The 27,018-nt window shown below is 43.7% G+C and overlaps 1 protein-coding gene and 2 pseudogenes across 1 annotated transcript; 1 reads left to right on the plus strand and 2 right to left on the minus strand.

The window, feature by feature from the left end:
- Window positions 1-10,969: 10,969 nt before the first annotated feature.
- Window positions 10,970-18,935, minus strand: LOC149455768 (putative serine/threonine-protein kinase DDB_G0277449; annotated as a pseudogene).
- Window positions 14,254-14,369, plus strand: LOC149455769 (U2 spliceosomal RNA; annotated as a pseudogene).
- Window positions 18,936-23,275: 4,340 nt separating the features above from the next.
- Window positions 23,276-25,894, minus strand: LOC149455770 (serine/threonine-protein kinase SBK1-like). The gene is made up of 3 exons (XM_089685860.1): window positions 25,777-25,894; window positions 24,724-24,926; window positions 23,276-23,977 (listed from the first exon to the last, which is right to left on the minus strand). The coding sequence occupies exons 1-3, from the start codon at window positions 25,892-25,894 to the stop codon at window positions 23,276-23,278; spliced, it is 1,023 nt and encodes a 340-aa protein (XP_089541986.1).
- Between the last annotated feature and the right edge of the window lie 1,124 nt (window positions 25,895-27,018).

Below are 27,018 nucleotides of genomic sequence, written 5' to 3' on the forward strand. Positions count from 1 at the left end.
TCATGAAGGGGGTAAAATCTTCTGATGCTTAAGTGGTTAAAGAAGGATCCTAAACAACCAATTGTTTTTTTTATATGTTCCTTCTTTTTTATGTATTCCTTATTAAGACCCCATTCATATTTCAGTGTTTTTGTCGCGTTTATACCTACATGTGACAACGCTCAACAAGTAGAAATCCATTTATTTAAATTGTACCTGCTCACATTAGTTCATATTAGTAAACTCTATCGCTTGAAGTGTGTTTCCTGTTGTTGAATGAAATGCAGGAGCTGCTTTTGGGTAGATTGGTGGATATTTAGTCTCATGGAATTCAATAGCCGCATCTGAGTACGTGCAAGACAAGCATTTATGCGCAGTTATATGAACATTTTTCAGCTAGGCTCCTCTTCCACCTGAAGCTTACAAAACACTTGCAAAACACATGAATAATGCTTACAAAAAACATGTATATGTGCGACAAAACACAGAGAAATTACTGGCAAATCGCTTGAAATATGTTTGGCTCAGGTGTAAATGCAGCCATAAAGTATAAATAAAGACAATTTTTTTGAGTAGAGTGGAGTAGAAACGGATTAGATCTGTGCCCCCATTTTGCCTTGTTTCACACTGGATCCGAATTTGAAATCGTGCGACTTCACTTGAAGTCGCACAATTTCAAAGCCGCTTGTCCGTGTGATTTCAGGCGTGACTTGGCTGACATCTGTGTGATCTCTATGCAGGTCGCAAATGAAATTGCAAAAAATAGTGCAGAAACCTTTTTTTGAAAATCTGTGCAGAACTGCAAAGTCAGAGACACGTTGATTTCAACGATTCTCTTGCTGACAATAGAATGCGACTTGTCATGCGATTTGAAACTGTCAGATCGCATGACAAGTCACACCGATGTGAATCAGCTTAGGGAGATTGACTCTATACTGTCTATCATTTTCATCCGTTATCATTGAAAGTGAAAATACAAGAAAATCCCGAATGTTGGGTTGACACCAAAGCAGGAAGAGAGGAGAAATCTTCCAATAAGGGCACTAGTTCTAGTGACACCCCGGTTTTTCCTCACTTTTGAGAGATTTTCTCTCACTTCGGGTATTGGCTATGGGACTGGAAGTGAAGGGAAATCTCCCTATGGGACACAAATGGCAGAAAAACAACCTGACAGGTGTTCTAACCTTCCCTTACTCTATCTAAAGTGAAAAAATAAAGTTTTGTCTTAGATTTACTTTAAGGGCTCATTCACATGGGCACTCAGCTCCATACAGCAAGAAGAGGCATTTCTTAGGTTTCCTGCCCCAGTGCTGCGCTGTGTGCAGGCACCCCATACAAAGTGAATGGCCACACATTGGCTGTATGGACTTGCGCAGTTTGACAGGTATGAAGGGCCAGGTGCAGCTCCTGTGCGTCCGGGTGCGTTCACCTTTCAAACTTGGCTGTGCTGGTGAGTCCATACAGCAAACAGCTCAGAACTAGTACATAAAGTAAACAGATGTTACTTGACGAGCGCCTATGTGATTGAGCCCCAAGGTTTACAGTCTTTTCTAGTATATGATGACCCCTCACAGTGCATGTTATGAAGGAAGTAGAGAATCTACTCAGTGGCCCTGCATTGTATGCAGTAAAAAGAAGCTGAGGGGATAAAGGCCGGTACGAGTATCCTGCGACCCAGGTTGTGGTTTAGAGGACCTTTGGTTAAGTGGGGGTCTTTGTTCAGTCTTCATACGTAGATTTAGGAGACGTTATGGCGGTCAGTTACACTTTCACTGTATTGCTTATATTTGCGGTGACTTGTGTTCTACATGCTGGTTCGATGTATAACCTTCCCAGTGAGGATAAAGGCCTAGTTCACCTTTACCAAAAAACTAGCTATGTAGATAAAAACAAAGTGTTCAGCTCTGACTAAAGTGAAATAATACCCTTGCTATGGATGTGGGCCATTTATGTACCTTATCTGCACGGGCATGTTTTTTTTGGTAAATGTGAAGTAACCCTTTAATGACTTGGAATATGCTGGATCTTCACGTAGGTTGCCATTTGACCCTAGGCCAGGCATGGTGTGGTATGGGCTGGCTACCTTTTCCAGAAAATAGGCGGTGCAGTCTGGGGGCTCCAGCCCATATTAAAAAAGACTGCAGCTTTGTAAAATGTTCATTCATGTTATTGTCATAGCGGTAGGCCATTTGAGCTCCTCAGAAGCCTCAGCTAAAAAACTCCCAGTTAGCAACCCTCATGTCCGGACTGTTGCTAGGATATGAAAACCGTTGGATGATAACTGCCGGCAGTACAGGAGCAAAGACCAACAGTTTTCCTGTGCTAGCAGCAAGGCAGGATGTGGGGGCCCCTGACTGGGGTTTTTCCAGCCAGGCCTCTGAGGGTCCCAAATGGCACAGCAGTGGGTGAGCTCAGCAATGTGAGAGAGAGAGAGAGAGCGCAGTGTACAGTCAGGGGGTTCAATGAGGAGAACGCTCTCTCCTGTGATGCTGGGGGCGAGTGTCCATTGATTGGAGCGTTCTAGCAACAGGACAGGATGGGGCACAGCTAAGGCCTACAGGTAAGGCTTCATAACTAATCCCAGTATATCAAAGCTGCGCAGTGTTTTTGATCACACTGGGGCCCATATTGGGGCCCCTTGACATTTTTTATTGAACTAACTCCTTCGGACATAATGTGGCCCTCTTGAAGATGTTGTCTCGGTGGGGCCCCGTGTTTTTTCTGAGTGTGACATGCCTGTCCTAGACTGCCCAGATGTCTGTGTAATGTCCTGTTATGTAATCCGCCTGTCCCTTTATTATGTGACATTTCTCTAATGTATGTATACAATGGTAGATTTCACTCTGTATATATGTATATATTTGTCATATTGGGGTCTCAGGGGATGTATTCTGGCTGCAGTGGGCTTGTGAGGAAATGGTTGTGGGTAACCTAGCAACAGGAGTAGCCTGAGATCTGTGTATAAGTGGAGGGCTTGGGGGTACAGGGGTGTACAGTACAGTGAGCTGTCAGGGCTCAGCGATTGGGGTGTATAGGTAGAGTTTTGGAGTTCCGGGGTGTACAGTACAGTGACCCCATCAGGGTTCAGAGATCGGGCTGTGAGGGGAGAACTCTGGGGGTACAGGGATGTACAGTACAACGACCCTATCGGGGCACAGAGATGGGGGTCATAGCAGCACCTGAGTGTGCGGAGGGATGTACAGGACATATAGAAGGATATTTATATGAGGAGATCCAGAGGTGGCCTGAAGTGACAGGAAGAGATCATCTCTTCTTCCTATTGTACATTAGAGGCAGAGGGTGACTACCTCAAATGAAGAGCAGGAGCGGCATGGAGGCCGGGGACAAATAATCAACCCCTCTGATAGCTCCGTGTTCAGAATTTCTGGCTGCAGTGGAAGATGAATGCTGCTGAGTGGATGACAGGTAGCTTACTTGCGATGCTTTGATTTCTATCCTGCTGGCAATGTTGGGCTGGTGTTGGCAACTTGCAAAGCATGGAGAACGCCGCAATTCATGTGAATACAGGGACCCTGCAAATGCTTTTTGATGGCATTTTGTGTGCAATTGTGAAGCACTACAGAAAGGTTCTTTTCATATTCTCTCCCCTCCAGCCCCTTCCAAAAAAACAATTAAAAGACAGGTGTTGTAAGAGCTGCAAAAACACTTCCTAATAATGTAAATGTACACTATAGGTGGTTTCGGGGCGTCCCTCTGAGCTGAAACCCCCAAACCATGTTTGAACATGTTTTCCTGTAAAGTGGGCCCCAACACCACAAGGGTTCAATGCTCAGGATGTCTCGGGGTACAGGTAGAAGGTGTAATGCTTCCTTTATTCCTCTTTCTGCCAGACTCCACCTGTGTGACCAGTCTCCTGAAGCCTCTTCTCCAAGGTGATTTGTTTGGGAGTCGCAGCGTTCAATGCATGCGTTTCATGTTCTAGAACTATAAACAAAGCTCTGATCCCCGCACAGCAAACAAACATTCAAGCAGAAATTCTAATAACTAGGAGCAGTGTCACACATAGGCCTCATTTTCTCAGCATGTAAAAGCACCTCTATGTTAGGCCTGGTTCACACTTCTGCAATTTTCTGTGCATTTTCAGTTTTGCAGAAACGTCGTACAGTCCATTTAACATGGTTTCCCATGGGTCACGTTCACATCTGTGCGTTTTCCACCGGTGCATTGTCTGGAAAGGATCAGGAAGGTTTCTTCCTGCAGCAGGTTGCAGTTTTTGTTCCATAGATTTCAATGGAAATGCAGCAGAAACGCTTTTAAAAACGCAGTGCTTGCATTCTTGATGGTTTTTTTTTTTTGTTTCTCCCATAAGACAAAAGACACCTGCCAAAGGCACAAAACGCATCAAAAACTCATTAATATGTCACGTGAAAAACATGCAAAATGCATCAACTGCAACCTGTACAGGCATGAACCTGGCTTTAGGATCCTTCCAGGCACAGCTCAAAAAGATATGGGGCCACACCAGGCTCTAAATGGTCAATTCTCCTCCATAGCAGTCCCTGCACAGCTCCATAGAGCCCCTTTCACATGGGTGTTCCAATCAGGCCCACCTGCCAGTTTTTTAGGCAGACCTGATCGGAAGGTCCATGCAGCCCTATAGACAGGAGGATGTAAACTGACTTGTGTCGGTTTGTAAACCCGCCTACCTTCAGGTCCAGGAAAAAAAAACGGAATACCACTGCGTTCTTTTCTTTTTTTCCCAACCAGATTGGAGATAGTCTGATGTAAACTGACAGCGCAGTCTGTTTACACCCGGCTGCCCATAGAGTTGACAGGGGTCCACCCTTGTCTGCCGGGCAGAAACTGAACGAGTACAGGCGTCCAAACAGTGCGGACTTCGCTCCGTGTGAAAGGTGTCTACAACATAAATCGTCGTGCCTTCTATAAAACCAGGTTTATTACAATAAAGGGTTAGTAATGCTCGTGGTTTCATAGGCAAATCGATGGCTCACCAGGTCTCCATATAGCGCTCTCTATTTGGCTGATCCAGATCGATTCTACTTCCTCAAACTCCTGGGAACACCCCAACAGCTGCTGAAACCTGGGATTGAACCAGGGACCTTTAGACATTCAGTCTAACGCTCTTCCAACTGAGCTATTTCAGCAAATTTAGGGGCGTCAGTTTTATTAGTTCTGTATTAACAAGTTTGCTTGGAGGCGGGATATTGTGGATTTTGGAGAGCTGCACTTCTTTCATTCATTTGTTTCATGTATTTGTCAATAGATTTCTGGACACTTTTGTGTGCAGAGGGAGCTGCAGGTGCTGCATATAACCTGCCATACAAGGGAATATATTTGTAAACGCTGATACTTCTTTACATCAGCTCTTATCCACACATGCATGTCCAACGTATTTTCCCAACACGAGGAGGCATTGGCGTTTCAATGAGTGCGGCCACGTACAGCCATTTACTTGTATGGCTGGCTGCATGTAGCACCTGGAGCAGGAAAGCACCCAGAAATGTACACTAGGTGCATAAAATGCCTACAAAAAGCTGAGTGACTGAACTCTAACGTGTATGTACAGTTTGTATAGTTTTCTTTTTAATTTTAGAGCAGCGGTTCTCAACCTGTGAATCGCGACCCCTTTGGGGGTCGAACAAACCTTTCACACGGTTCGCCTAAGACCATTGGAAAACACATATTTCCGATGGTCTTAGGAACCGAAACACCGCTCCTCTATCCGTCTCCAGGCGGGTCTGCCCACATGCAGAAACGCCCACATACGAGTACCCGGCGCAATGACATCATCGCGCCAACCCCATCACATACAGTGCAGGCAATCGCTGACTGTGCAAGCAGCTCGCCATCCTGCCAATGCACTGTATGGGCTGAGCAGCCGTAGCCTGGAAGGAAGTGAGACTCAGGCTGGGTTTGTCCCCTTGGACTTCCTGTTATCTACCGATCCATGGTAACCCATCCTTCCCCTTGCCTCAATTTCATGACGCCTATGCTACTTGGGCTCAACAAGGTTTGAAGCTTTTTGCGCAGTTATTTGACACTATCTCAGGCTCTGCCCTCCCCTTCTCTCGTATTAATGAGTGCTACCAACTCCCGCCCCATCACTTCTTAATGGTTCAGCAAGGCATAGATCATATCTCAAGCACATGCCGGAATAGACCAAGAAGATTCCAAACGTCTATGGTGGATATATTGCTGAAGCGGAAAACATTTAAGATCTCGAACATTTATAAACCACTGAATCTATGCCTGTCTAAGTCCCTGTATTCCTCCTCTACCATCTCCACCTCTCCAGATTCAAAATAGCTGCCCCCTGTACAAATCTCCACGACCCACATTGCTAGACAAGTTGTGGTATTGTCCATTCATCTTGGAATTTTAGAAACAACTGGAGACATTCGCTGCTTCTGTCACGGGTTATTGCCCGACACAAGGTCCCTTTCTGCTCCTATTTGGCAATTTCCCCTCTACACGCCTGGAGCAGTCCAGACCTCAATTACTAGCTATACAACGCAATAAGGCTTGGCTAGCCACCTGCTTCATGATTGCGCGACGGATCATTCTCAGAAAATGGCTATCCTCCGCTCCGCCTTCAGTTCCTGAGGTCAAGCAAGATCTATTACATCTTCTTCGTAGAGAAAAACTTGACTTAGACTTGTCACTAAAAGCCTTGACGTTGCGGTTCCAGAAAAAATGGGGCCTCTTAATATCAAGGTCTCTTCCCCCTCTGGAGCAGAGCACGTACCTCCAATAGGCCATATGGTTATCCCTATCCACATTCCTCATAACTCTTTTGATTTTACTGTATTGTATATCTCAAGGATGTTTTTAATGGGTGTCAGTCACATGATGGGTCTCCATATAACCAATTCTTTATTACAGGATTGCATAATGGCTCTGCAAATAGGTAACAACATGCGTTCTTCCTGTTTTGTGCTTTCTGTGCCGGGATCCCTTCCTCCGTGGGGAGCTCTCCTTTGTTTGAGCGTCCCCATGCAGGGGAGGAATCTCCAGTTCTTCCGTTTGGGCCTATACTTAAACCCCCCCCCCCCTTTCTTTTCCCCCTTTCCCTTGACTACTAATTATGGTTTGGTATGGTTATAGTAAAGATGCCTTATTAGGCGTGGGTTGCACATGTCTCCATCTCTTCATTATTCTAGGCCACTTCTTGCTACTCCTGTGTCTGACAAGGATCCCACAGAGGCAGCGACCACCCTGGGGACCTCTGTCATTCTTCTGGCTTTAGCGGATATGGCTTGGAAGGCCCCACTGGTTCTAGCCTCCCCCCCTTAGTTATCATCTTGTTTATTACTTTGAAACCTGTAATATGCTCATTGAGCTTGATTACATTTTTTTTTTTACCTATTCTTTTGTAAGTTTAGACCACTTCTCTGACTCTGAGTACACTGTTGCATCTACTGTATTGTTGTTTGAAACCCCAATAAAAATATTATTTAAAAAAAAAAAAAAAGGGCAGCACTGGGGATCTGAAGACTAGCAAAGGATCAGCCCAGTTGAAGATAGCACTGGACTCATGCATCTACAGCAGTGGTCGGCAAGCCGCGGCTCGCGAGCCACATGCGGCTCTTTACAAACTTAAATGCGGCTCTCCTGTGTGCCGGGCGCCCGCTCCCCTCCCTCCTCTCGGGCGGGCGGGCGGCCGGCCGCCCCCCCCCCCTCCCCTCCTCTCCTCCTCTCCCCCTCTCCCCTCCCCTCCTCTCGGATGGCCGCCCCCCTCCCTCCTCTCGGGCGTCAGGACTCTGCAGCTGTCAGGATGTAGGCGGGGCAGCGTGACGAACTCTTCTCCTCTCACAGTCCTCCCTGAAGACCAGAACGGCGCGGGAATACGAGAGGAACGCGCGGAGCAAAGGTAAGTGAATTGACACAGGGGGGACTTACTATATGGGGAATGAATTACTATATGGAGGACTTACTATATGGGGAATGAATTACTATATGGAGGACTTACTATATGGGGAATGAATTACTATATGGGGGACTTACTATATGGGGAATGAATTACTATATGGAGGACTTACTATATGGGGAATGAATTACTATATGGAGGACTTACTATATGGGGAATGAATTACTATATGGGGGACTTACTATATGGGGAATGAATTACTATATGGGGGACTTACTATATGGGGGACTTACTATATGGTAGATGAATTACTATATGGGGGACTTACTATATGGGGAATGAATTACTATATGGGGAATGAATTACTATATGGGGGACTTACTATATGGGGGATGAATTACTATATGGGGGACTTACTATATGGGGAATGAATTACTATATGGGGGACTTACTATATGGGGGATGAATTACTATATGGGGGACTTACTATATGGGGAATGAATTACTATATGGGGGACTTACTATATGGGGGACTTACTATATGGGGGACTTACTATATGGGGAATGAATTACTATATGGGGGACTTACTATATGGGGGATGAATTACTATATGGGGAATGAATTACTATGGGGGACTTACTATATGGGGGATGAATTACTATATGGGGGATGAATTACTATATGGGGGATGAATTACTATATGGGGGATGAATTACTATGGGGGGGATGAATTACTATATGGGGGATGAATTACTATGGGGGATGAATTACTATATGGGGGATTAATTACTATATGGGGGATGAATTACTATATGGGGGATGAATTACTATGGGGGATGAATTACTATATGGGAGATGTATTTTCAGTTTTAAAAATGTGGCTCTCAAAATAAATTTCAATTGTGGTTTTGGCGAGATTTGGCTCAGTTGAAAAAAAAGGTTGCCCACCACTGATCTACAGTATATAGCCGTCATTCATGTCGTCCAGCAATGTGTCATGTCATTCCCGATGAATATTACATAAGTGGTGATCTGCCGACATGGCAAACCACTGCTCCTTCCAATCCTCTCATTGAAAAGGGATGGGGTTATGTTCCATTGTATAAGTCATCTTTGCTTGATCCCGATAATCCTCCTTTCTAGTACAATTTCTCCTTAGTCTGACAAATTGTCCTTTAGGGACATTCATAAGCCAGGAGGTGTGATGACAACTGTTCAGGGGTATATAACCATTGCGATCTACCGTCTTGAAGAATGTTTTTGTTAGTAGAGGATCCTGTTCCTGCATAATCTCCATATCTAAAAACTTGATAGTCTTCTCACTTATCACCCAAGTAAGAACAATATTCTTACTGTTAATCTTTTTTCTTTGATCCATGTCAATCACGATGAATGATTCACATAGGTGGTGATCTGCCGACATGGCAAACCACTGCTCCTTTTAATCCTCTCACCCAAAAAGGATGAGGTTATGTTCCATTGTATTAATACAATGTCATTCATGTCGTCCGGCAATATTGATTCATATCAATCGCGATGAATGACGCACATAGGCGGTGATCTGCCGGCATGGCAAACCACTGCTCCTTCTAATCTCACCCAAAACGGATGAGGTTATGTTCCATTGTATAAATCCAACGTCATTCATGTCGTCTAGCAATGTTGATCCATATCAATCACGATGAATGACGCACATAGGCGGTGATCTGCCGACATGGCAAACCACTGCTCTTTCTAATCCTCTCACCCAAAAAGGATGAGGTTATGTTCCATTGTATAAATCCAACGTCATTCATGTCGTCAAGCAATGTTGATCCATATCAATCACAATGAATGACGCACATAGGCGGTGATCTGCCGACATGGCAAACCACTGCTCCTTCTAATCCTCTCACCCAAAAAGGATGAGGTTATGTTCCATTGTAATAATCAACGTCATTCATGTTGTCCAGCAATGTTGATCCATATCAGTCACGATCAATGACGCACATAGGCGGTGATCTGCCGACATGGCAAACCACTGCTCCTTCTAATCTCACCCAAAAAGGATGAGGTTATGTTCCATTGTATAAATCCAACATCATTCATGTCGTCTAGCAATGTTGATCTATATCAGTCACGATGAATGATGCACATAGGTGGTGATCTGCCGACATGGCAAACCACTGCTCCTTCTAATCTCACCCAAAACGGATGAGGTTATGTTCCATTGTTTAAATCCAATGTAATTCATGTTGTCCGGCAATGTTCATCCATATCAATCACGATGAATGACGCACATAGGCGGTGATCTGCCGACATGGCAAACCACTGCTCCTTCTAATCCTCTCACCCAAAAAGGATGAGGTTATGTTCCATTGTATAAATCCAACGTCATTCATGTTGTCCAGCAATGTTGATCCATATCAGTCACGATGATTGACGCACATAGGCGGTGATCTGCCGACATGGCAAACCACTGCTCCTTCTAATCCTCTCACCCAAAAAGGATGAGGTTATGTTCCATTGTATAAATCCAACATCATTCATGTCGTCTAGCAATGTTGATCTATATCAATCACGATGAATGATGCACATAGATGGTGATCTGCCGACATGGCAAACCACTGCTCCTTCTAATCCTCTCACCCAAAAAGGATGAGGTTGTGTTCCATTGTATAAATCCAACGTCATTCATGTCTTCCGGCAATGTTGATCCATATAAATCACGATGAATGACGCACATAGGCGGTGATCTGCCGACATGGCAAACCACTGCTCCTTCTAATCCTCTCACCCAGAATGGATGAGGTTATGTTCCATTGTATAAATCCAACGTCATTCCTATCATCTAGGAATGTTGATCCACTCATGATGAATGACGCATAAAGGTGTTGATCCGTGGTAAACCAACTGTCCTCTGATCTTCCGGCAGTTTTTTTATCTTGATGTGAATTCAGTTTCATTCATGTTGTCCAGCACTGTCGATCCATGTCAATCATGATGAATGATGCACAAAGGTGGTGATCTGCCTGCTATACACTGTAATAGCCTGCTATAAGCTGACTCTTTGCCCCAGGAAAGCAAAAGTTAGGTCATTCCTGTGACCCACAAGAGAAGTATGGTCTAACCTTGTGGTGATCTGTCCAAAAGAACGTGGCTCAATGCAGATGGTGCGAATGAGCCCTCATTCTTTCATTTCCTCTCCACCATCCTTCTCCATTTTGTGCTTTTGAAGCTGAAGCCATCGAACAATCTCTGTTGCTCTTCTGCAATTTTATTTTCTGTATTTCCTGTGTAGGGAATCAGTTCCTTCACATCAATTTGCTGATTTGTGTCGATTTGTGAGCGCAGACTTTCTTCTGGCATCTTCAATGGTGAGGTGGCCTTTCCTTTCTCCAGCTTCTTCCAGTAAATGGTACTGAAGAAGGGATGTTTTCGCAGTTGTTTCACTGCCTGCCGGCGATCGCTCGGATTTATTTCAAGAAGCTATAAAGAAAAAGAAATGAAATTTAGCATACGGTAGATTGTCACTAACAGAAACTGATCAATCAGCCAGTTTAGTGTCGGCTATTTCTTAAAAATAGAAAAAAAACACCTCAGAATGTCATATTTTAATTCCTTGGTGTAGTTTTCACTGAAGATATATATGTCTGTTGGAAGGATCAAAGTGAACATTTCTGAACCAGTGAATGAGTTCATCCAAAAGCTCATGGATAGTTCCTCTATTATTCTGACTCCCTGTGTGGTGAATATCTTGCTATACCGTGTGTATATAACACTTCCAGAAGTCGGATGCCCCCTGTGTGCTTTCTTACACCTGGTGATGTACTGGATACTAGAGAACGTTTTGCAAGCTTCTCTCATAAAGAACACTACACTAAGGATCTATAGCTTTTGCATAATTCTAATTGTAGAGTATACTTACTCTTTCAATGACATCTTGAAGTTCAGGATCCATGTCCCTCGGATAGAAGTGTCTCCTGAATCTGGCTTCACCTGGATGTGCTCCTGTGGCCATTTCGAATAAGATGACACCCAGTGACCAATAGTCAGACATAGCATCACAGGGTTTTCCTTGTAGAACCTGATAAAACAGAGAGTAAGATTAACTATAAAATAAAGCACACGATGAGCTGCACAGAGCAGTAATAATAGTTAACAATGGTTGGTGGGAATGACAGGTCACAGTGGGCCTCCTGTTGTTTTTTAGGTTTTTTGAGTCACCATCATTGTGGCTCTGCTCCTTTATCTCCAAAATTCTTGTTAGGTTCATAGATATTATAAGATAAAGATGGGAGCAGTAGAGGGGAAAAACAAGGTGGTGTTATACTTACTTCTGGGGCCATATAGATTGGAGTACCGGCACAAGTAAATACTTTGTCGGATCCAAACACGTCGGCTTCTGAAAGGCCAAAGTCTGCAATTTTGACATGGCCGGAGCTGTCGAGCAGTATATTCTCGGGTTTCAAGTCTCTGTAAAAAAAAAAAAAAAAGGAGAGAGTTAGATTTACAGATCAAATGTTTAAAACCGTAATTCAACCAATACTAATAGTTCAGCTTTCAAGGGGTGCCAGCGGGTTAGATCCCCTTCTAACTTTCTGCACTGCTTTACGAATGGTAAGAGGAACCTCATGACCTTGGCTGTCAGCTTACTGCAGTGTAAGAAACCATATCAAATCACAGTTGGTCATTCTGCAATGCTTCCACATCTTTATTGAAAAGAAGGGATCAGAAACACTCCGCAGGCTTTCTTCCTGCGTCACCTTTTGCCCTTCTAGTGGGGGCATGATTACGTCCCACTAGAGGGTGATAAGTGTTAGAATTAGGCAGCCTGGGGAGTGTTTCTATCCACGTGTCTTTAATAAAGCCATAGACTCATTTCAGATTGACGGAGTGCACCTCAATATTGTTTCTTCTGCTGGTTTACGGGGATTGATGGGACCCAGAGCAAATTTTGCACCTGTGGCTGGTTTTGCTCAGCTGCTGAATGGGACATGGCACAGTGTTAGAACAGGACATCTACAATTGCAAATGTATGTAATATGGGGAAGTGAGACTCCCTTACTTAGGCTACGTTCACACTAGCGTTGTGTGCAGGCGGCAGAGAGGCCTCGGACAATTCTGCACATTGCAGCACATGGTGCTGTTCTAACGGGAGCGTTAGCGTCGCGGAAAAACGGACGCCCCTGGTCGAGTCAGGAGGCGTTGAAGCCTCCTATTCTAGTCTACGGTGCCGCTCCGCAAACGCACGGCCGGCGTTTGCGGTGCGGTGGCGACACGGTTGCGGGGCGTTTGCGGAGCGGTAACACCATTCAAACTTCATTATAGGCGTTTGTAACGCTCGGCAAAGCTTAGCAACCTCCGCTAAACCGCGCATGCGGCATTTGCGGAGCGTTAAAAGATGCTCCGCAAACGCCGGACCAATGCTTGCCAAACGCTATAGGGGCGTTTGGCAAGCGTTGGTAAAAAGAGTCGAGTGTGAACGAGCCCTTAGAGTCACAAAAGCTTCAGCAGCAGGGGACAGAACTGGCCATGGGCAATTCAACCCTTGTACACCCATCCACAACTAAAGTAGCAGTATTGGGTGGTGTTGTACTTTAATGAAGATTAGAAGATATGGAAGATCATGGTGGAGACACTTACCTGTGCATTATTCCTTGGCGGTGCAGATATTGTAGCGCGCAGAGAAGTTCTGCAGCAATAAATCTGTAAAAAAGGAGAAAAGGTCTACGATTATTGCACGTCTCACAGCATAAGTAAACAAATGATTAAGAGGTGATTTCTTCCAAGCCTTGCATGTCATAAGCAGCAATGTATTACTGTGATAATGACAGGCCCTGCTCTTTTCTTGGGTTTCTTTGGTTCTTAACCAGGGATTGGATCATAGTCACCTGATCTGTGGTATCTGACAACCATTGGCTAAGACCTGTGGGGTTGGAACATTGCTTGTGTGGGGTTGAAGATACAGCCTTGCACGCCAAGATAAACTAGAGGATATAACCGGTGTTTGGCAGATATCACATTAGGCTCGTGCTATGCAGGAGAGTGTTAGCAGATCAATGGTGCTACTAAATTTGCTGGTGACCAGTCACTAGGAGTAGCAACTGATCATTAATCAGCTTGGACAAATAGCTCCCTATGCTATACAGTTAGCATGCTTTAGAATCTTGTAGGGATTAGTTGCATCTGATTGAAGGAGTGTGTGATTATGTGAGATTGATGTCTACAAACTGCATTACAGAGTACTTTGCTGACGGCTGAAAAAGGCTAGGCTAGGGGGTAAACGGAAGATGAGTATGTGTATGGGGGGCAGTGAAGGTTCTTTCCTGATGAAGGCTTACTGAGGTGGGTCGGTGTGGGTGATCTTTTAGTTTAAATGAAGAGAGCAAAATAGGAATTCATTTTTTTGTTAAATCATACTTATCTAGGTGCGTGCAGCATCAGTCCGATCTCGGCCTTTTGGCTAAGATCAAGTGTAGTATCTGTTCTTATCAGTGTCCAGTGGGGGTGCTACCGACCATTCTAGTTTACGGGGATGGTTGTTGTACAGTACCCTCACTGGTATGATGGGGGTCCGGAAGGCTAGTACCGGAGGGACAGAAACCAGGGAGCGCCATGATTCGTTCTGGGGCCTTGGGAGTAATTCCTCTGGGGAGACCGGAAAGACCCAGTTCCTCCTGGTTTGAGCATGCTACCTTGGTCTGGCCTGGGGCTGAGGAGGCAAAAAGTCCGCAAACTCAGTGCCCCCTGAGGAGACGCGCTCAGGGGTGTCACTAGTAACACTTGGGTGTGGGACCCCACGGTGTGAAGATGACACATGGCCACTGTTTTTACACTCTTTTTTGCACAGCGCCCTAAGGACCAGGTCTTTTGGCTAAGTCCAGGGCAATTTTTGCTACGGGCCTCAGGGCCTGGTCTGTGCACTATTAGGCACGGTACCACTTTTTTATTTTTATTCTATTTATTTATTCACTCCCACGTTTTGTCACTTTTTGCTTTCTTATGTGTGTGTTTTTCACGGATGGAGGGTGTGGGTCCTCGGGCCTTACCTGAAGTCTAGGGGGAGGATGTGTGGCCATACGGTTCCTTCCTCCCCTGATCCCTAGGGGGTTTTCTCTTCGGGAGAACCCCCTTGCCTAGTACTGGATGTCCGGCTTCGGCTGGGCATAAGGAACGGTGGTCCACCAGGCCTTTTGGCCAGGAGGACCAAATGGGAACCTTGTCCCTGTCAGGAGCTTCGTGCCCCGGGGGATCGGGTGAACGGTCCAGCCCTTTCGGGGGTAGGACAAACACACCCCTAAGTGCACGTTTTTCGTGTGTGTGTTTCTGCACTTGCACTTTTTTGCGGACACTTACGGGTTTTTTCGTTACAGTCTCACGTTTGCGGACTTAAAAAAAAAAAAAAAAAAAAAAAATCAGTCCGATGCAGCATCTGTCTATGGCCGGTTTTAAGGGTGAGCACTCAACAATCACTTGACAGCTGATTGCGGAGTTCTCACTCAGTCAGCGCTCACTCCGAACAGAGAGCGGTGACTGTCAGTCAGCGTTTCTGCTCTTCCCCACCCCGCCAACTTAATGGAGCACTGGATTGTGGAGTGGAGGGAGCAACTGGCTCAGGCTCTCAACGGATCGTTGAGCTGGGTTCCGCTCCAGATTTTGGGGCAGATCCTTATTTTAAAGTCGGGATCTTTCCCCAGCCTGGACCGGCTGAGTGACATCAGCCGACAGCAGGCTTCAGCCCGCTGTCAGCTGAAAACGGGTCAAGGAGCTTTGTCTGTACTTCTCCTTTAAGATTCATTCTGTAATTACTATATGCAAATCCTTCATCATGACTGTTAACCCTCACCCTTCTCTTAGGCCATATTAACACCTTGGTGTTCTGGGAAATGCATGAAAAATGTGCTAAGATGCAAATCACACTTGTGGTGCCATTAATTCTTAATGGCACTTCACATGCGGGTAGCAGTTGTGTGGCCAAACGCACCAAAATGTACATTGCAAAATTGTGAGGCTCGCGGACAAAGAAAAGTACATGAGCTACTTTGGTGCATTTGTCACGCATAAGGCAGCTCACGTAAGTGAATAGGCTGCCCTATGCTGTTGCACGACTAATGTGCAAAAAAAGCCCAAAATAAAAAGGTTGAATGGTGCGGGTATGAATGCAGCCTTAGACGGAATCTTTGTAAGTCTTACCTTATGGTGTTAGTTGGTAATGGAGCAGAAGACTTGATCAGGTCGCGTAGTTCTCCTCCTCTCATGTATTCCATAACAAAGAAGAGATTTTCCTGTAAAAGAAAGAGAAAAATAAGTCGGTTCCAAAAGGTCAAGTGGATGTGAAGTTTGTGTTTTGGTGGAAATGCAGAAATATAGGGATGTCTGGACATGGTAGACGGTTCAGGAGTTTAACGCATCTTCAAACTCAAGAATAAAAATGTCATCTATTTCAGCTTACACCAGTGCTCAGCTATGGAGGCTGTACTAGTGTTCTTCTTTTCAGCATGTCTTCCTTTATTTTCCCCTTGTAATCCTACCACTAATCTACTTCTTGTCCTAGGGTGACTACGCTCACTTACTATTCTCTATGTCTATGGAGGTGCCGTATTGTCATCCTAGGACAATAAGTATGCCTCTCCCCATCCTTAAGAACACCTCTCCCCATCCTCATCTCTATAACATACGGGGAGCTGTGTTGTAGTTCACAGAGGAGAAGTGAGCGGGGCTGATAAGACTGCTTAGGATGACTCAGGACAGCGCTGGAATTCTGACAGGATCACAAGTGTTTTTCTGCACTTATTAAACAGATATAACAACACGCTCTGCTTGATCTATTTAATAGACCAAGTGTGAACAAACAAGAAATGTTCAGTATTGGCTTTCCATCCACTTTAAGACTAAGTTAACGCGATGCTTGGCAGGAACTTTCAATGTATGGTGAACGTCATTCCTCTGTGGGTAAGCAATATATAGAAGCCATTAACATGCAAACATGTTGTGACAGGTTCTATTGAAGTGACTCTATCATGAGAGAAGTTCAAGGACTATACCTGATCCAAGTCAGTGACTCCGACAGCAAAGCCAAAGTAAGAGCAGGACGGCTGGGGAGAACCAGAATTCCCCAAATTCTGCATTGGCAGCCACCATAACTCTCTCATGTCTTAGCCTCTTTGAAGCTGGACCATCCCTCCTTTTTTTCTGGTTTTGGGATTTATTTCTAGGTCTGTGCTGGACTTGGAGTCCAAATGGATAACATGGATGTGATTTGATGAGTGAGTGATTGATAGGAATGTGAAACTTACTTCTGTTTGGAAGGTTCCATAGGCGTGTGTACAAAAGGAACTCCGTCCAACTTTTTCCAGTATCTGTCTCTCTACGAGGACACTTTTCGGTTCTTCTTGCAGTAATTTCCTCTTCTGTACCACCTTGACTGCCAGTTTCTTGTTGGTGGCAGGATGGGATGCCAGGGCGACCTAAAAAACACAGGACACAAATGATTAGAAGCAATTCAGCTCCGGGTTCTGAAAAGGTTACCTCTGGGTCCAGCAGCAACCCCCCCAGCCTGGCTACGATTGTTAGTCTTAGTTTGAAAACAGTTTATAGAACGGGGAGTCAGCAGGATTTTGTGCAAGTTTTCAGTGGTTTTGACTGTTAGTCAGTAACTTCTAGACTGTTAGGGATTGGGGATAGCTTTCAATAGGCTTTTAGCAAGCCGCAGTAGGCTTTTAGCAAATCACAGCCAGCGCTCACTCTGAAGTCTGTATTCAGCGTTCATAAATTGGGGCTAAAGGCTATGAAGCTGTGCAGCCAAACGTTATGCAATCTGCTATATACAGTTTAAATGTACGTCAGCTTATTTCCTTATATACCAAAGGATTTGTAATTCTGTCTTGCATCTTTTTGTGTATTACACCCCCGACAGACAGTACACCACTAAACATGACTTAGTGTGTAAGCCTGGATTCACTCTACTCGCGTTGCATCCATGTAACACAGTAAACGCACTGGAGATGATGTGCGTTGGCATGCTATTTTTTCATGAGTGGTGTAAAATACCAGTATTGTAGCTTTCTTAAAGCACATTGCATTTACATGCATTCTATTCCAATGTAACCGAGCGCCAACTAATGTATCACACTGGTGTAAACTGGTCCTATGGGGAAAGCATGGATTTCAGCTTGGCATTGAGCAGCACAGCTCAGTGTGTGTAGTGTAAATGGGAAGCGGTAAGGAATAGAGTGGTGTGACCTCCACCTACGACCTACTATTTGCCGACTGGCAATAATAATAACCACTAACTCGCAGTGCATTAAACCCTCTGTTCATAAATCTTTGATTACTTACCTTTCCGTAACTACCTTGACCGAGTATTTTATGAAAGATAAAGCTGTCAAGATTAAAGTCGGCTGGCGGATGCATTTCTAATTTGGTGCCAGGCACATCCCTGACTACCTTGTTGTCATTCTCACCGGCTGCCCGGTTGACTGGTTGTCTGACAGCCTCATCGACGGGCTTGCTAACAGCCTCATCGACTAGCTCGCTGACAACCCCAACGACGGCCTCGTTGGCTGACTTGCTGACAACTTCAGCGACTCTCTCGCTGACTACCTCGCCGACTATATCGCTGACAACCTGGTGAAATCTATCGCTGACTACCTCGACGAGCTGTTGATCATTCTTGCTTGTCTCATCAGCAGCGATCTTCCTTTTCTTATTTGGAGGTGCAGAGAAAATTGGATCTGATGCTGGCCTCTTGTTATTCCTCTTGGGCAATATGACAGCACATGGTGTTTTGGCCCAACTCGGTGCATGACCGCATCGTCCCTGTTTTGCTGGTCTTTCTTCCTCAGCAGATTGGTTGGATCTGCGCTTCTTTCCTCTGTTCATGGCACTCTCCTCTTTGGAACTCTTTCCCTCTCCAGAATTCTTCCTCCCATCAGAGTTTCCATGTTTGCTTTCCCGATTTTTGGGGAATTGCTGAGGTGTCTCCACCTTCAACCCACTATGTGATAAAGTGGGCTTATCCAAATCATCTACAAAAGGTCTCCCTATGATGGTATTCCAGGTGACCTCCTGTCTGTTCTTATATGGATGATATCGGAAACGTAGTTTTGGCCTGGTCCACTTCATTATAACACGTTATAATGAGATCTCACAGAGCACAAAAAAAGGAGTGTGTTCACTATCGCTAGCAGAAGCACACTGACTGTCTGTGGCTGCGCTGCCTGTGGACTGAGTTTCCGTGGTTGCTAGGATACCAACCGGAAACAAAATTCAAATGATTTTTCTGCCAACTGCCGTTTTCCACAGCGAGGCTCCAATTTTTTTTTAGCAGAGTGACAATCACAGAGCTCAGTATTCTGTCCTGGATATATGAAATCCAACACAAAGAGAAATCTGTGTTGCACCTAATACACAGGTAAAGCTTAAAGAAGCCTGCTTTTGGGGTCCTTTCCAATGATGTAGGCAGGTGTCAATAGTGCTGCTTGTAACACACTGAAATACATCAACAAGCTAGGTTTGTTTTTTGAATATGGGCTCATTTGTAATGTCTGTGCTATCAGTATCAGTGAGCACCATTGGGGATCAGTGTGCCTGGTTAGAGCCAAACTCAGCCCCGATGTTTGGTGTGTGTAACATGTGTGTAACATGTAACCAAAGACAAACCTTTTTCTCTGGATCATACAGTACAGGACACAGGACTTGTATTCATAGACCATGAGATCTATTTTGGGCAGCCTCAGGTCAGGGGTTGTTTACAAGAATGCCAACTGTCAGTGGTGAGGGGTGAGGGGTTAGATCCACTGTCATATTTGTATTGCTGGCTGTATCCCCATTAGAGAAATGGACTCTCTCTCATGATTTCCATAAAGAGAGATTCATAGAAAATGTTTCATCCCAACTCTTATCATTGCCCACAGCAACCAATCAGCTTGCAGCTTTTATTTTTCCCCACACAGGTTAGAAAATGGAAATGTAAAGGCTAATTGGCTGTGCTCCAGTGAAGACTAATTAATCCCCCCCCCCCCCCCCCGTATGTCACAATTCTGAGATATTGACCAATTAACAGATGGAAGGAAATACATCATTTTTAGTGGAAATGTTGGCACATTTTCCATGTGCCAAGTCAACCAAATTCTGTATGCCTATTTAATTAGCGCTTGCTGTGACAACATCATAAAAGTGATTCCTGCCATTTTATTACTTGCTCTTGTGGGGGTGTTGGGGCGCCAGATCCAAGCATGCTTATGTTGGCGCACGGGAACGGTCACTGAAGTATAGCACTTGTCATGTGATTTGGCGCAGCTGGTGCAACACCACATAGAACTTGTCTTATACCATTCCACAATTTAGAGCACGGAATATGCAGCAATATTCTCACCACAAAACCGGCGTATTTCCCTTTTTTTTGTAGTTCTCCCGGTGTGACCCCCTTGAAGATATTGTCTTTGTGGGGGCCAGTGTTTTATCTGAGTGCGACATGCCTGCCCCAGACCATCCAGATGTCTGTGTAATGTCCTGTTATGTAATCAGCCTGTCCTTTTTTTATCTATGTAACCAAGCAACAGGAGATGCCTGAGATCTCTGGATAGGGGGGCTTGGGGAGATTACAGTACAGTGGCTTGTCAGGGCCCAGGAATGGGGTTGTGAAAGGAGACCTGTGGGGGTACACAGGTGTGAACAGCACAGTGACCTGTCAGGGTTCAGGGATTGGGGTGTGAGGGGAGAGCTCTGGGGATACATGGGGTATAGTACAGTGACCTGTGGGACTCACAGATCAGGGTGTGGGGGCAGAACTATATGGGTACAGGGGTGTAAAGTACAGTGACCCTATCGGGGCACTAGTTCTAGTGACACCCCATTTTTTCATCACTTTGAGAGAGTTTCTCTCACTTCGGGTATTGGCTATGGGACAGGAAGTGAAGGGAAATCTCCCTATGGGACACAAATGGCAGAAAAACAACCTGACAGGTGTTCTAACCTTCCCTTACTCTATCTAAAGTGAAAAAAGAAAGTTTTGTCTTAGATTTACTTTAAGGGCTCATTCACATGGGCACTCAGCTCCATACAGCAAGAAGAGGCATTTCTTAGGTTTCCTGCCCCAGTGCTGCGCTGTGTGCAGGCACCCCATACAAAGTGAATGGCCACACATTGGCTGTATGGACTTGCGCAGTTTGACAGGTATGAAGGGCCAGGTGCAGCTCCTGTGCGTCCGGGTGCGTTCACCTTTCAAACTTGGCTGTGCTGGTGAGTCCATACAGCAAACAGCTCAGAACTAGTACATAAAGTAAACAGATGTTACTTGACGAGCGCCTATGTGATTGAGCCCCAAGGTTTACAGTCTTTTCTAGTATATGATGACCCCTCACAGTGCATGTTATGAAGGAAGTAGAGAATCTACTCAGTGGCCCTGCATTGTATGCAGTAAAAAGAAGCTGAGGGGATAAAGGCCGGTGCGAGTATCCTGCGACCCAGGTTGTGGTTTAGAGGACCTTTGGTTAAGTGGGGGTCTTTGTTCAGTCTTCATACGTAGATTTAGGAGACGTTATGGCGGTCAGTTACACTTTCACTGTATTGCTTATATTTGCGGTGACTTGTGTTCTACATGCTGGTTCCATGTATAACCTTCCCAGTGAGGATAAAGGCCTAGTTCACCTTTACCAAAAAAACTAGCTATGTAGATCAAAACAAAGTGTTCAGCTCTGACTAAAGTGAAATAATACCCTTGCTATAGATGTGGGCCATTTATGTACCTTATCTGCACGGGCATGTTTTTTTTGGTAAATGTGAAGTAACCCTTTAATGACTTGGAATATGCTGGATCTTCACGTAGGTTGCCATTTGACCCTAGGCCAGGCATGGTGTGGTATGGGCTGGTTACCTTTTCCAGAAAATAGCCGGTGCAGTCTGGGGGCTCCAGCCCATATTAAAAAAAACTGCAGCTTTGTAAAATGTTCATTCATGTTATTGTCATATTCTTCTCATACTTATGGACTATGGTTTAAGTCTATATGGACATTTTGTTACTGTTTTTGAAAAATTTCTACTAACCTTTATGTATATTTGAGGAGTTTTTTTTTCACATTGAGATTTGACCTATCCTCAACCTCGATCACTCTTCAGAGGTGTGAGGGTCTTCATAGGGCTCATGGATAATGCATGACATTTTAGGTTAATTTGACCACATATAATGGTTTCTTACACGTATTTATGATTACTGCACTCAGTTTATTCAATTAATTTTTTTCAAATTTTGATCGCCCTTCAGAGGGGTGAGGGTCTTCATAGGGCATATGTATGTAATTATTTAGTGTTTGATTTTCAATTTTTGATCGCTTTTTAGAGGTGCAAAGGTTTCTATAGTGCTCACAAAGTTTTAAGGGTTCACCTAGCACAGTATCCATTTGAATTGGTCTTTTAAGAGACTATATCCTCATATACTTGCAGCTTTGTGACTTCAGTTGATTGGGGATTTGCGCAGTTTACATAAATAATGTATTGTCAACGTTAAAGTGTTACTAAACCCCAGACCCTGCATTCACTATATACGGTCTCCCACAGTACACTAAACATGGAAATCCAATTATTTTAGTAAATATAAACTGCTCATCAGCAGTTAGAGCAGTCTTGTGACTTCTATCAGTGTCCAGCTGAGCACTGATTAAAGCTTGTAGGAGGAGTTTTGCATTTTGCTTTAGGAGGATGCAGAACCCCTGACCTCTGTCTGGACAGTGCTGATTGGCCCTGTTAATCACATGCACTCTCCTAAGAAAAAAAAAAGAACCCTAGTAATACATACCAAACTGAGCATGTGCAGAGTGACTCCGCACAATGTCTTAAGAGGGGGACACTGAAAGAAGGAGAGGATCAGAGAAATCAGGATCAAACTACATTTTTACACAATGCAGAGGATTAACCCCTTAGGTTCCACAGGGAGTATAACAAGCATGCTTTACTGCATATACAGACTGATTTTACTGTTGTGGGTTTTGTAACACTTTTTCAATCTGTGTTGAAGGAGAAATAAGAGGCAGAGCAAAAATAGATGAATTACACGATACAAAAGGTATAACCAGTACTTAGAATTTATTGCATTCTATACCTGGTGCAGTGATTGCATTGACACTATAGATACAAACGCATGGAGACGGCAACATGAATTGTAGTTGAGGTAGTTGCTTTTCAAAGAGGTAGTGATGAGGCCCGGTGACATCACGGTGCAAAGTCCACATCTCAGAAAAACCTTTGAAATAGTCACAAGGTAAATGCTTGTCCCTGCTCCTTCTATCTCACCACTTCAGTAATATTTTTGAGATGACGGTGATGGTTTGAGCTGGGCAGAGAAGCTCTGCAACTATTCTCCTCCTTTTAGGACAATAATTGGGGTCCGTTTAGACTTCAACTTCAGAGCTTAGGTACTGCTGGTCTCTTTCAAAAGAAGCACTGCTGAGATTTTAACTGCAGCAAATTCAAGAGCCGGAATAATTGATCACAATGTATTCAATGTCACCGTGATTTTCTATTATAATTATTTCCTCTTCACTCTCCAGCACAATGACTTCTACCTCACTGTCCTTTGCTGCAATATCCTCCTCTTCCTTCTGCTCCACAAGATCCATGGTTTCTTGGGTGGCAACTTCAAAGTTCCAAGGAAAATGAAGAAAATCTAGAACAACTCTGACTTGGTTCCTGCAGCTGGGGTCTTGGGCAAGAAGTATGTGAAATAAATCTTGAGCCCTCCTGCTGACATTCTCCCAACCACTTGGTGGTGGAACATGGTCAGAGTTGTTCTGCCAGTAAATAAACCTTTGAAACCATAGATCTTGAGCTGAAGCTGTTTCCCATGGATAGTTTCCAGTGAGAAGAACATACAATACAATACCAAGGGCCCAGATGTCAACACTAGGATCCACCACAATTGACTCCCTGTGCTCCAGTTCACAAAGTTCCGGGGACATGAATGTGTTGAGGGGTGCCATTGATGGAACAACTGTACCGGCAAACTGAGTCAGTCCAAAGTCACTTAATTTCACATTATGACATCTCTTGTCCATAAGTAAAATATTGTCCGGCTTTAGGTCCCTATGCACCAGGTTTTTGCTGTGCATATATTCAAGAGCCTGGGTAAGCTGTAGTGCACACCGTTTGACCAGCTTTTCTGGAATTCCCATCTGGAAAAGTTAAAACAATTAATTATATGATATTTGGCTTTAAAATAACACTATTTTACTAAAAAATAATATTCAATAATATCAAATTCAATACAACGTTGGTTACTTTTTAAATCTGCAGATGGAATTCTATGTGAACATCAGTGCAACCGATCTCCAACTACTTCAGCAATAATTGGGCAATGAAGGAAATATGGGAGGTCTAACTGGTTTTAAATTTTACCTCTGGCTTAAACACCAGACTAACCTTTAATATAGAATGGTGAAGGATCACAACCTGTATCGTGATTGTTATCTGTGTGCCCACTAGGAAGGGAGGTGGGGAAGGAGGGATGTAATCTCTATTTTTGTCTTTCTGCTTTTAAAGACAAAATTAATGGCGAATGCAAATTTTACAGTTGTCACAGAACAAGAGATGAGGGGAAATCATCCAATGGGGACAACTGTTTAAGAGGGGAATTCCCCTAACGTTGTAGACTTCCTACTACCTCCTGTTCCAACTTCTTGATTGGATTAAGGAAAATCTTGCCCAGATGGTGCAGAGAAAATAGCTGACTGGGGATTTTAGCCCTTCCTTAGTTCTCTCCAACCAGGCCAACAATATTTGGTATAAATGCATGCAATATATAGAAAGTATCATCCATGACAAAACACCAGTTTCTATTAATCTCCAGGATCCCTAGGACAAATTTATAGAATTAGCAAGCAAATGCTAAAGTGTCAGCTACTTCATTAGCTTTACTTACCCCTGGCTGGATGATGGAGTGAAGAGATCCAGCAGGTGCCAATTCCTGGCTGATCATGTAACAGTCTGAGTTTTCCAGAATTCTCGAATGGGTAGATATTATGCCCTCGTGTCCAGTAACAAAGAGTGACATGCAAACTTCATGAAGAAAGGCCTCTAGTCTGGTTCGCTCCTTTTTTACCTTTTTTAGGGCAACAAGGCTACCTGTTAAAGAGGAGGGAAAAAAAGTTGATTACAATAAGACTTGGACATCTAAAACTCTGGGTGATGTCCAATACTTGAGCCCATTCATTTTACATAGACTGGATGCTTTTCTTCAAAATGTAGCCGTCTTCTCTAGGCCCTCGCTAGCAGTGAGATATGTAGCTGCCCATGCAGCTAGATCTATTGTCCCTTCCCATCTAAATGCCAAGTGTCTAGGTTGTGCATAGTGGACCATCAGTTTATAGTCAAATCTGTTACATACTTAGCTGCCTATGACCCACTATAACTGTGTGTGATCATCATGAATCTGTCATGAGAGAAAAAGGAAGCCTGCTTTTGGTGAGCTCTTCTTCAAATTGCCAATTACCTGGCTGCCATATTGAATCTACCCAATTGAATTTATAGAATCCCTGACCTGGAACCTGTATGCAAATATGTACTTTTGTAAAATATCAAGGCTTGCTCTGTGGCATAACAACCAGTAGCTAGCACTTTCAGGAGGAGTTCAAAAAATGTGGCCTTCATGTTTTACTCATGGCAGGTTGTTAAAGATATGCAAAAGGACCAACTCAAGAAATTGATAACAGGTGGAAAGGCTTTTGTTTTCTGTAGGAACAATGCCAGCTGCCTGAATGGGATTTTGCACTGTTCAACCAGTTTTTATATTTTGTTAGTGCTGAATTAGATCTTTGTGCATCATGGTCTTTTCCCCAAATTTATGCAACAAAACCCCTACCTCTAATAAGGTCATTTAATCAGTAAAGATGCTAATGTTTGTGCTATCTGTTCTAGATGTTCAAATGGTCTGCAAATTAGAAATTTTTTTGTAATTATTTAAGAATTCACTTACCCAGTTCCCTGTCAACAGCCATCACAACTTCTCCATAACTACCCTCGCCAAGATGTCCCAGGATTTCGTATCGCTCTTCTCCAATTGTTTCATTCTCACAAGTTAGGTGGGCTGCCATTGTGAATATAGCAATATCAGATGTTCTGTGCAGAAATCGGTATCCAAAAGATCTTGAGGACCCTAAGAAGATATGTGAGGTCCACAAACTATCTTTTGTCTTTTTATAGAGAAGTTGAGCCAGGATTCAAGCCAGGAAACCACAAACCTTCATTAGAATGCAAATTGAGGCATCACTTGAACTTAACCAATCAAGGTGATTCCTTTCTGTTTGTGTCTACAGGTTCAGGTCACAAGAGGTAGTAGGGAGTGGGCATGTCTTTATTGTCCCAGGTTTTAGATTGCTAATGTTGAAATTTGGGCCTCTGAGGAAATTTGACATGTTCAAATTAAAACTTGGCGAGATTAGCTCTATGCAAACTGGTGTTGTAGAGGATGTCAACTATTGGTTGGAAATGACCAATTCTCACTACTCTGGTCTTGGTATTAAATATCTTCTGTTCCAATGATTTATTGGAACTTTTAATTTCTTTAAAGTTTCATAAACCATTTTATGACTATAGTGTCACTCCTAATATAGTGTACTACAGAAATCTAAGTAATATCTTGGTCAGAGCTCCAATTAGCCTGTGTACTGCTGGTTTGTTGGGTTGTACAGGGTTTTTATGCTAAACCTTGATATTCTAACAAAAGGTTATTCAAATATATATCTGAATGATTAGGCTTCTACTGATTAGTATCAACACCTCATCCCTACTACAGAACATTTACTAACCATCACACATTTTATAATTTTTATTTTAATGCAATGCTTGAACAAAAATGTACAAATCTAAATAACAAAGTATTGTTCAATGGTGTGTAACAAATATATTAAATAAAATGATCTCCTATACAGTGAGGGAGCCTTGCTCAGTTCTGTAATACTAGAAGTTTTTTTTTTCTTTTTTTAAAATAGAGCAAAACTATTTGGGGGGGGGGGGGGAGGGGGATAGAGTAAGGCTACCTTCACTTGTATGCAGGTTGAGTTTCTCCATTGCATTTTGTGTTTTTTGCACCTGTGTTTTTGATGCAATTTTGTTTTATTTTTCTTGTAGCTAGGCAGATTTAAAACTCATCAAAAATGCACTACATGCTTCTATGCAGCACTTCCATTGACATCTATAGAACCAAAAAACTCAACTT

This window comes from Staurois parvus, unplaced genomic scaffold, assembly GCF_062004578.1.
Source record: "Staurois parvus isolate SC_StPar_1 unplaced genomic scaffold, SC_StPar_1.0 ptg000388l, whole genome shotgun sequence".
Lineage (NCBI taxonomy): Eukaryota > Metazoa > Chordata > Amphibia > Anura > Ranidae > Staurois > Staurois parvus.